Below are 14,204 nucleotides of genomic sequence, written 5' to 3' on the forward strand. Positions count from 1 at the left end.
ATTAAATGTATTTAAAGAACCAAGAATTAGAATAAATAAAGATGGGTCTGATTAGCTTAAGATCCTCCTCCTCTTGCGCAAAACTTTCTGAGGAATTTACAATGCTCCAAACAAATAACTGACAGGAGGATTCTCAGTGAACATTAGACTTCAGCAGGTCTGGACTCAAGAAAACATTCAGACTGAAAGAAAGGAACTCTTAAAAAGTATTTGTTGCTTTAAATTGAGAAAAATGTTTCCAAGCGTGAAAAGTTCTCAAGAAATAAGAAATAATTAATTGGAAACTCCAGACATGACTAAAACAGAGGTAGCTTTAATGCTGCTTCAGACTGAGGAATTAAAACTTAAGTTCAAAACATATGAAGAATGATTTATGTTCATCAATTCACAACAGTACACTTTTCTTAAAACCCGTGTAAACAACATACAGCATCTTGACAGGATCTTCTGATTTGCTGATACTCGGTTAGGAATTTCTTCTGATGCTTCATCTCACCAGTTTTATTATCATTACCAAGTCTTTCATTTGATTCTTTACTAAGTGAAATCACAGAAGTGAAAGGACTTGGAACATCACTTCTCTGGATGAGGAAACCCTGACAAAATTCATTGAGTAGTTTCTGATTCATTTTACAAGAAAATTATGGTAATAATATAACTGATTCTGTGCTGTTCATGCTGCTTCCCAATCTTCTGACTTCAGACAATTACATGGGTGGCTGCTAGGCCGTCCACAAGATGAATTTATATATCTTAGAAATAATTTTACTCTAAAGGCCTTTTGAGTTCAGGACAATGAGTTAATTAAAAAACAAATTGTGTGTAGAGAACAGGAAAAAACAAAGCAACAATCTAAAAAATAAATATCTGGAAATAAGGAAAATAAAGATAAGACAGGAAACAGGATATTAAATTTCAAAATAATTGGAACGGTCACACAAAATGTTGAAATGGTGCAAGAAATGAGGAGAAGGAGCAGTTTACATAGAAAAATAATTTTAAAATCTTTGGTAACAATGAACTCTTCATGTTTTTACAGCACCTGTAATCTACAAATAGTCTTCTATTATACATGTAAGTATATTTTATAATTTATTTCCTAGTGTACTTTATTAACAAAACTTATATAAAAGCAGAAAACAAAAAGTCAGACAGATATGAAGGAAATGTCTTATCTGAAGAAACAGATATCTGAACTGGGTTCTAAAACATGTTTCTTAATGAGTGTATCTCATTATTCTGCTCACATAATACCAAATTTTCCAGATAAGAAGTTTGTTTTTCCTTGGGATGTTGTATTCTTTCCATCACTTGACTTTGAAGGTATGTCTATAGTTATATATCTAATTTGAAAACCACCAGCAGTCACTGAGGCATCTGTCAAAAACTTCAAGGTCATAACATTGCCTGGGGACAAGAGAAAAAAAACCACCAAGGGTTATTTTTTTGGGTGACATAAAAATGTGAAACTTCAGAATTATTTTTAAAGTGGTGTTGCTTGCTTGCTTCTGAGATCTTTAGAATTATCCACCTGATCTGTCTGCTTCTAAGCTATGGCCTGGGAGGATGATACTTCCATTAGCCCCATGGAAAATCAGGCAGATTTTGATCAGTTTTATTTGCAGAGCCTAGAGGTTGATGAAGTTTTGCTGTAGCCAGTGCTTTCTGCAAAGCATCCCCTGTTCTGTACAATGCTGCTTTGCTTCATTCTACCTGTGAAATGTCATGCTTCATGGGTGAGACACATCTCGCATACAGCCTCACACATCTCCAGGTGACACAGGGGTGATGTTGCTAATCACTCTCCCATGAGTGTCATTTGCTCATCTCCACCAGGCCTATGTAAACTGGGAGGTCAGGGATTGCACAAGTCAACTTTTCTGTCCTCTTTCTGCTGATGACAGCTGTGAGCTGGCATGAGTTTCTGCACAGACTATCCAGAGACTATCCCAGGGGATGTGGCTACTTCCTTGCACAGGTAGCCCCATGTGATGTCTGTGCTACAGCAGCTTTGCGACGCTTAAGCAAAAAAGAGGTAAAAGTGGCTTTGGTTTACATGTTATCAGACCTTGACCTGTGGTTTAAACCGACCCAGAGCATTATGTCTATAACCAGCTTTGGAAGTGTTCTTGCAATCTTGAAATGGGAAAAATGGGTGCATGAACGTTGTGTGCATAAGTAAATCCTGTCTTTACGTCTGTGTGAATTAACGTGCGCCGGTGTACTACCTCTGTGAGGCCAGCAGGATGCACCCTTGTTATCTTCTGACTTCTTTTACATTTAATCAGAAGTAATTGCATCGAAGAAAGAGCAGGCTGGCAGTTTTGAAAAGCAGTTTATGACATGCTGGCCATAAAGCAGAGATTGTGTCTTTGGACATCTTTACCATACGCTATTAGAAAGTAGGAACAAATGGTGAATTTGGCTGATTTTTACTTTTTTTTTACCATAAAAGGTGCAAATATATTACCTGTGCTAATGATATCATCTGGTAACTCATCTCCACAAAACCTGGAAGAAAACATAAATGGTCATGACTAAACGACACAGCCAATATGCCATACCCCAGCCATATGGGGACCTGTGCTGAGAGGTGGCTCTCAGGCCGTACTCTCCTTCGGAGCTGTGGCTAAACTGGTTATAGGTATTCAGTGTATGTAATTCTCTCCTATATGTTAAAGCAATTGCCTAAAGAATTTTTGTCATTATCTTACAGTAAGGCTTAGGGGAGGGAAAAATGCAGGAAAAATTTTTCAATATATGCAGGAAATCAATGATGCAAAACAAGAAAAAGAGCAATTTAACAAGGCACTACGGAAAAGAACAATGGCCCATGGCTAAGAAAGGAAGCGCATTGTCAAGAAAAACCTTTAAAATTATCTGTAAAGGCAGAACAAATAGATTATATCTTTGCTTTGCTACACATGATTTGTAGAGAGGATGTGAAAAGTAGCAGGAATTGGGAAGGTATTTTTATCACTTATTCTGGTTTATTTTTTCTTCTGGAAAGTGGAGGCACTTCATATCCAAATATGACTGCTAAAGGACAAGCAAAACTATGACATCAAAGAAAAGAAAATGAGAATTAAGCAAAGAGGGGAACTACATCTAGTAAGAGAGATGATATATAACACTTGTACTGTTCTGATACTATTAGAAATTATTTTACTTCTGTAGTGAATAGTAACTTAAATATATTTTTGCTAACAGCTTAACACCCCACCTCCCTCCTTTCAATTAAAGCAAATACAAAATACTGTTTTGAGATCGCTAGGAGTTCTTCCTGTAAAAAAATAGAGAATTAAGATTATCAGCTAACTAAACACTGTTGCAGCTCTCTTTCATGTAATTTAAGAAAGCAGAAAAGGGCAAAGCACAATTCTCTGAAACTCTTTACAGGCCTCTGTTAATGACAGTAAATTGCCAGGCAAGGTAAGTCAGGTACTATTGCTTCAAGTATTATAAGTGTATCAGAGGTGCTAATTGGATAAGGTAGTGCAGTGTTCTTCTGAAGTAATATTCTGGGGGGGAAATTAAATAATTTGATTCTTTGCATATTAACACTGGAATTGCTTTACCTGCCCACAAAGCCATTGATATCATCATAGCTATCATAGATTTCCAAGTAATCAGCCATACAAGCAACGTCGTCTTCAACATCAAACTCTAGAAACTGTAGATGAATACGTTGTCCATACTTTACTCTGATATGCCAGTAGCAAATTTGCTCATTTTCATACTCATTTGGATAGCCTGGTGACTTAAAAACATGTCTTGAATCCGTGAAGATTCCACCACATTCTTTTCCTAAGCGAAAATAAAAACATCAGAGTTTTCAGTATTCATTCTGGATACGCCTATGGTTTAAATCTTTGTGCATTTTGACCCAGCAGATCCATAGAAAATCATATAGGAACACCCAGCGTGATAGCACTTTTCATACATTTAAGTACTCAGCATTCACAAGAAATATCAGTCATTAGGTTTTGCAAGCAGATATTTTGGAGGCAGGAAGCAAGATCCCAAACTCACTGAACTCAGAGGAAAAGCTTTCATTGACTTCAGTGGATTTTGGGCCAGAGCAAAGCATTTTATGTAAAAGGCATTTGGGGTTTCTGGCAATGTAAAGCTCTGAGTTTTACAGCTGGACTTGCAAGTCGCCCTAGCATTTGGTGTCATCTGTTCTTCCTCAAAAACCTCTTGAAAGTGTGTCTTCTACATAAAAACCTGTAAAGGCTAGTGATCACATACACCACATTGTACTCCTGTTACTGCTGCAGCTCTTCACGCCTTTTGGGCGAAAAAACACTCATTCCAGTTTGTTTCAGTGGCCCTTTGAACTTTACCAGACAGTGGGACCAACAAATCTGGGGACCTCACAGTGCTGAGCTTCAGGATTTGTCCTAGTTCCCCAGGTTCAGACCTGGGGGAGAGGGAGGTGATTTCTAAGGGTGATTCTGGGCACGTGAGTTAGGAGCCTTAAGCTGGATAGTGTGTGATGAACCCTCCTAGTTTGTACATTATCCATGAGTCCCAGTCCAGTACTTTTCAGCTCCAGGTCATTGCTAGGTTAGATGGACATTTCATGCTAAGCCTTCCACAAGTCCCTCCTGACATCTTTAGCTCCTAAAGAGCATCGGTTCAATCATTTGTCCTTGCTCACCCAGGCTACTTGTCTCCCACCTGCAGACAGACAACTCTGCCAGGCTTTGTAGCAGACTGTCCATCAAGCATGAATACAAACCCTTGTAATGGCTGAGACTCTGCTGAGTCTTGGCAGTTCTGGTTTCCTTTTGTCTAACCAAACACTGCACTTCAAAAGTAACTACTTCTCAGCCCAGAGGAGAAGGCTGAGAAAGGAGAAGGTGGGGCCAACAGTTTACATGCAGTTAATAACGAATGCAGTAGTCTCTCTTGCAGTTCTTTTTGAATGCTGAACATCTGTGACTGTCCCCCACCCCACAGAGCTATTTGATTAACAACTGCCCAGCTAACATAAACAAGCTCAAGCCCTGTGAGCAAAAACAAAATGTGCACAGCTGTACAGACGTCAGGGACAACTCCAACTTTTGGCTCTGCCAGGCAGGGTAGTACACTTGGAATAGTAGGAGAGCCAAGCAGTGCACAAAGTCAAGCTTTGCTTTTTTTGTGGTGCCTACTTTTTCTGTCTTCCCTGCTACGTGAAGTGATACCAAGCTAAACCAAAACAGCGGCCATGTCAGTATTTCAGTCATCTGCAGCGTAGTGTGTGGAGGGAATGGAGAGCTGTCCTCTATCTGGTGAAGTCTTGTCAGTCATGTTTGAACCATGTCTCCAGATCTGCTTTGGAGATTTTGCTTTTCTCCATCTAGTTACACATGCACACACACGCACACACAAGGCACTGCTGGGAGCTGGATCTGTCAGGTGTTTCAGTCCCAGGCATGGCATTCATTTTTAGAAGTTGTTCTATCTCAGGCACAAGAGAGAAGGGATAAGGGTTAACACTAAATCTAGCTTGTTTACAGGAAAAATATCTGGAAAATGGTTCCAGTGTTGAACACCTCAGCTAAGTTATTTAAATGAAATCATAGGCTAAATGTAAACACTCATGCAAAACAAAGACATTCACACATCTTATTGGAAATGTTACTTACCTTTTTAATCAACAACAGCCTATTGTTACATTTGTACTTTCTGAAAGGACTTTGCCTAGGCCCAGTTACATATGGTACAATGCTGTGCAGAGACACTGAGCTCTGGGAAAGCCAGATCAGCTATAGGTAAGAGCAGACGGGGTTTGGTGCGCAGCTCCAATTAAAGCTGTATCAATATGCCCCCCTTCTCAGGTATTTTTTGGTATTTTTTTATGGTATTTATGGTATTGAAGCTAACTCATTCAGAGCCTGGGTGCCTTCATGCAGCCAGATAGCATGGTGTGCAGTCATAATCTCAGACCCAAAGAGCAATAGGTTATTTTTAAACACACCATTAGGGTTGTAGCAGTAGGCATCCCATCTCTCGCTTCTGTTGAGGCGAATCCCGTAATCAACAATACCAGTTTTTCCAAAGCCGCAGTTGGCTCCAGCTTTTACTATGGGATAACCGACTCTGCCCTTTGCCATCCATCCAGCAGCACACACATGGAAACCTGCAAGAGGGAGAAAATGAGCCATGGATGTAATAAATCAAGTCTTACTCAAGCTGATCAATTATTTGGGTGCAACCAGCCTAATAGAAATTAAACTACCAGAAAGAACAGTACTTTGAGAGGATAATTTTAAACACAGAATATAAAATTGCATTGTGTTCTCCACAATGTGATTATTGGTTCTTCATTTGAAAACAAAAATCAAATGCAGATGGACCGTATAGTTTCCCGGGTAGTGAGTTTTAAGTGCTGTACCACCATTTCTAAACAAATTATACATTGGATGAGTTATACAAGTATGTTCTTTGTTTCCCTTTTGTAGTCATACGGATTTACTCAATCATATCTTAAGAGTTTGCAGCACTAAGTTCTGAGAATGAATAAAATACAACATACAAAACACAGCTAAGAAAACAAAGTATTTACTTAAAATATTTTCAATTTAAATTTAAATACCTGAAATACCTCAAGTATTTCTTGCTAAACAAACAGATCCTGCTAATGCATTTTGTGGCTAACAACTTAAAAACAATAGCCAAAGAATGCAATGTTATCCACTGTCTGGTAGAGACCAAGTCAGTGTTTTCACCGAGACGAACTGGAACATATTTGTGGCATCCTAGGACTATGAGCTACTCAGAAGAGACAAAAGTACCCTTTTTACATGTGCGCTAGTGCTGAGAGCCAGCTTCTGACTCAACGGCGTAGCCTGCAAATGTCTAGAACAGGATATTTTCCATTGTTTTCCCAATGCTCTGAATGAATTAATGATTTATTATTAGAAGTCAAATAGAAATACAGTAGAGGCTTCATTCTGCTCTGCTTTTCACTCCAAGCACATCACTCACTCTCTCTCAGAGCAAATATGGCTGGAATAAACATTATGAAAACATCTTGACTGATGATATGAAAAATAGCAATGCACGTTTCCTATAGGAGCTCCCTGGGGATAAACACTTTCCTCTGCAGCTCCCTCCTGGGTGCTGTAGCTGGGGAGGTACTGTTGCTTCCCAGCTCAGCCCGACAGCTCTCCCCTGGGTGATGCTGGTTCCAGGACTGTGCTGCACCCAGAGCTCAGGGGGATGCATAGCATTGTGTGCAGATGTTCTCTCTCACAGCTCCGTAGGTAGTGCAGTCATGCTGTTACTGAGGAGGGAAACTGCATGCAACTTGGGCAAAAATCCAGGGAGTTTAGAAGTCTCTCAGTCCCAGAGTTCATAAGATTCATGAAAATACAAGACTGGCAACATTATGAATGAGCAATGTGAAAAGCAAACAGACATGATTTTTTTTCGAACCTATTTTTCTTGCCGCCTCCAGCTGCTGATACGTGGCTAGATGTCCTCCCTCGTATTCACAGACTGCTTTTGCTTCTGCATAGGTGAGCTGGTACTTCCCAGAGCGCGACTCCCTGTGATACACTCCGGCTGCTCGCTCTGTGGGACCAAAGCAATTAGATGATTTCAGTATTATGTCTCAGCTGGCCCACCTTCTGCAGTGCTCTCACCTCCTCCAGCAGTTTCCCCAAGGCCTGCACTTTGAGCTACTGTCCAGGTGAGAAGAGAAATAGAATGTCTGGCTGGTAGCTTTGCCAATGGAAAGTGTCAGAAAATATGTCCCTCCCAAGCCAAAGGCATGTTTTGGCAACCCAAAGGTATGATTTTGTGTGGGAGAAGTTTTGAACAACAGAGCTAGTCAGAGCTTGGTGAATTTTTGAACAACAGAAAATCAACAAACACAGGAAAAGACTCCCTGAGGAGTACTCAGAAGGCAGTAGTTATGGGAACGGTCGGCTGGTGTCAGCATCACTAATTCCATGTACCCTATCTGACTGAGGGGAAGCTCCTTCTGGATTGCTATCACAGCATTCTTTTGGATCTAACTTTAAGTGCCTTTGTAAGATGAATCAGAGCTTTGTTTTGAATCTCCAGAGAAGTTAAGTCAGAGCTACTTGGACAGAGGAGAGGCAAAAGTTAAAGGGAATAAAAATGTGAAATAAAAATATCTGAGCTTGTGTCACAAAGGGCAGGACCAGAACAATTGCTGGCTGACATTTTTGCTATGCAGAAAATTAATACACTGTCTTCATTATTGGTTTATTTGCTGTTGCAAATACAATGTAAGGCAGGTTTCCAGGGAAACCTAGAAACTGTCAGTACTACTACAAGTTTTATAATCTTTTCATGTTGCACGTGTCTGATGCCATATGCATGGAAATCTGTCTCAGAACCAATCTGTATATCTAATCCGAACAGCGTTTTTGTTCAGATCTGTCTTATATTTAGTATAATCTTAGAGAAACGGCTGTCTGTAGCTATCACTAGTCAACATGACTGGAAAAAGACACAAAACAGGAAACATTTTTTACAGTAGTTATTTGTACCATGGGTAAAAAAAGAATGTCTTTTCTAGGAATGTACTTAAAATCAGTAGTTTTGGCTAGGGTAGGGTACTTTTTAAAAAAACATGGTCACCACTGAATTGTGGTTAGCAATGGTGAGATCCCTTGCTAGATAAAGAATAACGTTTGCCAATGTAGTTTTTGGACCCACAGTCACTGGCCTCGCGCCCAGTGAAGTAAATAATGTTGCTGACAATAGTTTCAGAAGACTGAGAGCCGCTTTCTATAACATCACTGGGAATATCACTGGCATGGGCATTGGATAACATATATTCCATGGAAAAATCTTTATGAAGAAGCCAGGTTCATTGCAGAGAAGAGTCATAACAACTAACCACTGTGGAATAATGGTATGTTATATTTAAAAAATATCTATTTTAATCAAAAATGTATTCATAGGAAGTATAACTTTTCATTCATTCAGTAGTCTGCCATGTCTAACCTGGTAAATCCACTCACCACTTCTCTACAGTACAATTGTATTGGATTCAGTATGCATACACTGAAAATCAGTGCTACAGAAAATACCACGCCATTTAGCATCACTGCACTCAGGGGACAACCTGGAATTGACATTATTGCTCACTGCAGCTCACAGGGAAGGCAACTGAAAAGTGAATTGAAAAACACAGCCTGTAGTCCCTGGGATTAGCCGAGCTGCCCCACTTACACTGAGTCAAAGAGTAAGGGCAGCTGAATTCTGCCCCTTCTATAGTCACCTTTGCAAAGGTGACCAGTCACAGCAAAAGGAAGAGCAGTCTTAAGGCTTATTGTCAATTATGTTAGCCAGTAAAAGCCCCCATCACTCTGGCAGCCACCTTTGCAAGACCCATCCTCCTCCTTCCCTAGAACTCCTGCTGGATGTAGTACCAAGGATTTGGGGGAATCGTCACTGCTCAGAGTCATCGCTCCTGAAGCCGACAGTCAAAATTTATCATTTTTAGTTGTTCTCCTGCCTTTTTCACTTGGCAATATTGTTTCCAAATCTTATCCATCAAAAGTTATTTACCCCCCACTTATTGATGCTAAAATGTCACTATGGACAGGCATCATGTTTTTCAGACTATTGCTGGAAAGATCTGCTCTTCACAGTTTCTGCAGGGGCTGCTTTACCAACAGCGGCACCACAGAGTCTTCATGCAACATCCTGGTGGGTGGTGTTACCCTGCTGAGAGCAACCACTGATCCGTATCTCTGTTACTCCTTTGTAACATGACAAAAGTCACCTTTGGAAAGGCAGACCACACACGTACTCCACCAGGCTCTGAGATTTGATGCTTGCTGGGTGTGTCACAGTTTAATGACACAGTATTCTGTAACAGTATATCCTAATTAACTGATCAGATCTTTCCAGGGCATTTTTTCCCCCTCCCTCTTAATTACATTACAGGCTGTGCAGAAAGATAAAAATGTATTGGCCAAAACAGACCCAGCATTGTACTTATGAACTACTAATATACATTTACATATTAATGTATCTTAATGTATATATCTGTATATACATATATACACATATTCACAGTCATATGTGAACACACACACACACGCACAAATTACTATCAGTCTTCACAGAGGCGGTATCATGGCCAGGTAGATAAACCCGTATGAAATTTTTTTTTCACTTGCAATACAAGTGCGTGCCTACCGCTGTAAATGTGTACCATTCACATACCATGGGGCCAGCACTACAGAGTACAACGTGTCCCAGCCTCAGCTGGACATCTTCTCTGATGGAGGATTCTGCCTGAAGGCTGCTCTCGGTCTGACCTGCCTGAAATCTCCTCTGCCTGGACAGGAGCGAGGACTTGTTTGTCCTTTGCATGAAAACCTGGATATTGGGGCTTGTGTCTCAGGGACTTCACCCACTTTTCTTCTGAGGTTCTTACTCAAAAGGTCATGGCTGTCTGGACATGTTTCTTCCAACTCACATTGCTTAAAAACTCTCCTGAAGCCCAGAGACAGCAGGATCCTGCACGGACAGTGACCCTCTATTCACCCACAGCAGCAGCAGATGGTAAAATGTAGCCAATCTCTTCTTGTAGCACAAGCAGAAGCAGCATGAAATTTGGCCTAATAAAGTACCCTCAATATGCATGACACAAATCCTAATACTAAATAAAAAGAAATGTTTAACTTTTAAGCAGAGGATGGCCATGGCGTGGCTAATGCACATGGTTGTACTTGGAGCACTCCACCAAATGGGGTAGGTACAGCCCCTAAACCACACTGACACATGGTGTGTGCACGGGCATGAAATTCTGAACTCAAAGAGTGCAGCAGCTGTCCTGGGAAACCTACTCAAATAAGAGTATGAGCATATTTAGGCAAGACTGTTCCAATCCTCTCATCAGTTTACACTAAACCTTTGGTTATAATGTGCTTGTGTCAAAACCAAGCAACAATAAAATTTCATTCACACAAGAAAGACGTTAACAGGAAGGTGATATGGTTAGCTGCAGCAGAACTGCATCCTTTCTGAGAAAACCAGATGTTTTCTATCAAGAAAAAAGGTAAAAGACAAAAGCATTTCTAGACTGTCAGTAGTTCAAGAATTTATATTTGTGCTAATGATGTGTTGAGGAAGAAAGGTAGAACGGAAAACTCCCTTCATTTTCAGTTTAGTCTTGGTAATGCTTTATCCAAAGAAGCAGAGATAAGCAAAGCTTGGATGGCACTGCACACTCCTAGGTTTTATTCAAGGGAGGGAGTCTTGCTTGTGTATACTGAGTGTGAGTTTGAGGTTAGTTTTACTGTTCAAATCACACTTTTTCTTTTTTTTTAAATACAAAGATGCATAAATTGCATGGTCGTGATTTTGCTGATTTTTTTTCCACTTACATATGCCACTGAATTCCATTGGTAATTCAATTAACTGCACTTGAGGTTTTTTCAATGGTTTTATTACTGTGGTTACACTAGATGGTGTATTTCTAAAGGCTTCCACAGAGTCCTGTCCTAGAGATAAGAAAGCAGAGTGGTTATTTCAAAGTTGCACACTGTGCTTCCAGATTTGCATGTTTTTGTCTAATTAGAGCAAGCCATCAGTTTTTACCACAATGGTTTATTTTTATTTACTCTCAATGGTAAATGCTAAAGGTGTAGCAAACCAGAATTTTCTTATGCATTCCAGCTGACACCTGGTTTCTTCATTTTAAAGAATGAGAAATTTTTTTCTTCACATTGACTTCAGTTCATAAAATTGCTCAAATGATCACTTGTCATCACAAATTCACATTTATGTTCTAGAAGCCCCTAAAGGCTACATCCAGGGTGGCTGGTTGCCGCAGTCATGGATACACCACTATTTTCAAGTAAAACACCCAGGACCCATTCTCTGTCCATGAGTGCAAGTGGCATGGTGTGAGCCTGAACCCTCTTCCCCCTCATCAGGGTGGTCTCACCGAGGGGCAGTCTGTGCCCCAGACCTCCCTGGCACTGCATTGGAGTACTCTTTAGAAGACCACTGGGTGACTGAAAGCAAAACTGCCAGGGAACACGAGAATGGTTAAACCAGAGACATGACGTGCGCATGGCCACATGCTGTTCACTTGTGCATGGACAGCAGCCAGCCCGTACCGGCCCGCTACAGATAAATAAGGAGCCTGGCTCAGCAAGCCCATGTGCTCCCTGCCCTGACCACATCCCTTCTCTACAAGAACACCCATCACAGCCTGCTGCAAATTCAACTTCTCTGCCCCTACTATCAGGGCTTAGCACAGCCTCAGTCCTACTTATCTTTAGTGTCTCCTTATTGTTATTCCAGCCAAGGATACAAGCTTTGCTTCTTTCTCACACAAACATTTTCTCTGTCATCCTTTTTTTTTTTGAACAGCAGCCACTGGAGCTGGTGCATGAAGCTGCCAAGTGGTCCTCCCTTCGAGCTGTCCCCCACCTGAGCACCTTCAGCAACTGTGGGACACAGCAAGCACATTTCAAGTTTAGGAGGAAAGAGAAGTCATAAAAAATGTGCGGTCAAATGGAAAACAGTATAGATTACTTTTCCTTCTCATTTATGTTACTGTTAGTTTACATGGTCCTCAGAGAAGGGACTGGAGTCACGTGGTTGCTGCACCAGCTAATAGAGATAGCCCCAGTCCCTCATGGAACATCTGAGCACAACATCAATGTGGATTGGCTACAGGAATTCCTTAAAATCCTTAAAGAAATACACAACACTCTAGAGAGGATAAAGGAGTTTGTAAGCATTTGTCTATAAAATGGAGAACTTGATGCATATTTTTGTTTTGGCATCCTTTACTTGACTATACTCTGAATACGTTTTTCTTTTGTACTGGATAATTATAAAGATCTATAAAAGAACTCTAAAAGCTATTTAAACCTACTTGAGGTATAAGAAACTATTCCCATAGAATGCATTTTCTATAGTCCTTTTGAAATTTCTCCACTGTTTAATGATGTGAGCAAACCAATGGCCAAAATGTATACATTTCTGTACTTTCTTAGAAACCTAGGAAATATTATCGCTATTGTTTCCAGATCATTTAGTTTCATATGTAGGACCCCAGGCATCTGAAGTATGTTCATGCAGAAAGTAATTCATTCCTTCGGCAAATGTTTCTCTTCATACTTGTATTCCTTCATTAGAAGCAACTGTTATTTAATGCTGTTTTCACTTTACCTCATGCTGTAGGAAAATACATTCAGATGAAACATCCCATAACTACTTTTTCCTGCACTTCAGAGTAACAGTAAAAAATAGTAAGCTCGTAAGGACAAAACTTAGTCATGCGTCAGATAAAATTATCAACAAATTCAATGCAGGATTTTTCTCATATTAATGCATAGCTCAAGTTTGAATTGCTAGGTGCTTATCTTTACACTGTTAGACAAACACAGTGACTTTTGCAGCAAAACATTCGCAATTAAATTATTTCTTACCTAACCAAATAGAGTTATGCAGCACTCCGTCCTTGAATCCCCATGCTTGAGCCTTGTCCCACAGCAGGGCAGAAAAGAAAATTAGTGCAATCATCTCTTCTGAACTATTAGGCTGTAAATATTTCCTGTTAAAACACTCAGGGTAACCTCTGCTAGCAGCTGGCTAGATCCTATTGGAACATCTGGTAGCCAGATCTTAAATAGTGCTTTCAGCTGTGAGGTCAGCAAGCCTGCTCCAATTGTGCTTGCTGTAGTATTATTACACAATTAAATGTGATGTCTGCAGTCGTCCATGTGACTCACTTTTGGCTCTCTCGATTCCCAGCGTGTCCAAGAATCCATTCTATCCCTCACTACTGCAGCACACATGAACACTTTTCAAGCCAAAGACTGTTCATTCTTCAGCACTCACTGTCTTCAAATTCCATAAAACAATAAAACTAATACCCGGGTTTTTTTGCTTATAGCTTTTTTAATCACACCAGTTACAAGACCAAAGAGAATCACACATACAACCTACCATTCTCATTTAAACATTCTTTTCTTTCATATATAATTCAGATTTAATTTCACATTCGACCTAATCAATGAAAAAACGTAAGGAGAATATTTTGCACTGGCTATTTGAATTCAGTTTCCCTACATGGAATCTGTAATTGCAAGTCAAACTCCCAGATCAGCATAAAACTGCAAGTGTCAAAAACAGATGCTCTTTGTTCTGCAACTGGGAAATAAAGCTAAAATCTTCCTCTCCAAACCACAGTTTCAAATCTG

General features: G+C 40.1%; 1 protein-coding gene across 1 annotated transcript; it reads right to left on the bottom strand.

Moving 5' to 3' along the window:
* Positions 1–314: 314 nt before the first annotated feature.
* Positions 315–13,650, bottom strand: TNFAIP6 (TNF alpha induced protein 6). Its single transcript, XM_040605198.1, has 6 exons — positions 13,431–13,650; positions 7,429–7,566; positions 5,969–6,130; positions 3,579–3,807; positions 2,471–2,511; positions 315–1,407 (listed from the first exon to the last, which is right to left on the bottom strand). Exons 1-6 carry the CDS (start codon positions 13,522–13,524, stop codon positions 1,244–1,246), a joined length of 828 nt encoding a protein of 275 aa, XP_040461132.1. The 5' UTR covers positions 13,525–13,650; the 3' UTR covers positions 315–1,243.
* Positions 13,651–14,204: the final 554 nt, after the last annotated feature.

Source organism: Falco naumanni, chromosome 8 (genome assembly GCF_017639655.2).
Source record: "Falco naumanni isolate bFalNau1 chromosome 8, bFalNau1.pat, whole genome shotgun sequence".
In the NCBI taxonomy this organism is placed as follows: domain Eukaryota; kingdom Metazoa; phylum Chordata; class Aves; order Falconiformes; family Falconidae; genus Falco; species Falco naumanni.

Coding starts and splice junctions, on each gene's coding strand:
- TNFAIP6 (XM_040605198.1), bottom strand. CDS start 13,524: ATGATTGCACTAATTTTCTTTTCTGCCCTGCTGTGGGACAAGGCTCAA. Junction 6,131..7,428: donor GGAGGCGGCAAGAAAAATAG/GTTCGAAAAAAA, acceptor TCCCTCTTGCAG/GTTTCCATGTGTGTGCTGCT. Junction 2,512..3,578: donor ATCAATGGCTTTGTGGGCAG/GTAAAGCAATTC, acceptor GTTTTCTTCCAG/GTTTTGTGGAGATGAGTTAC.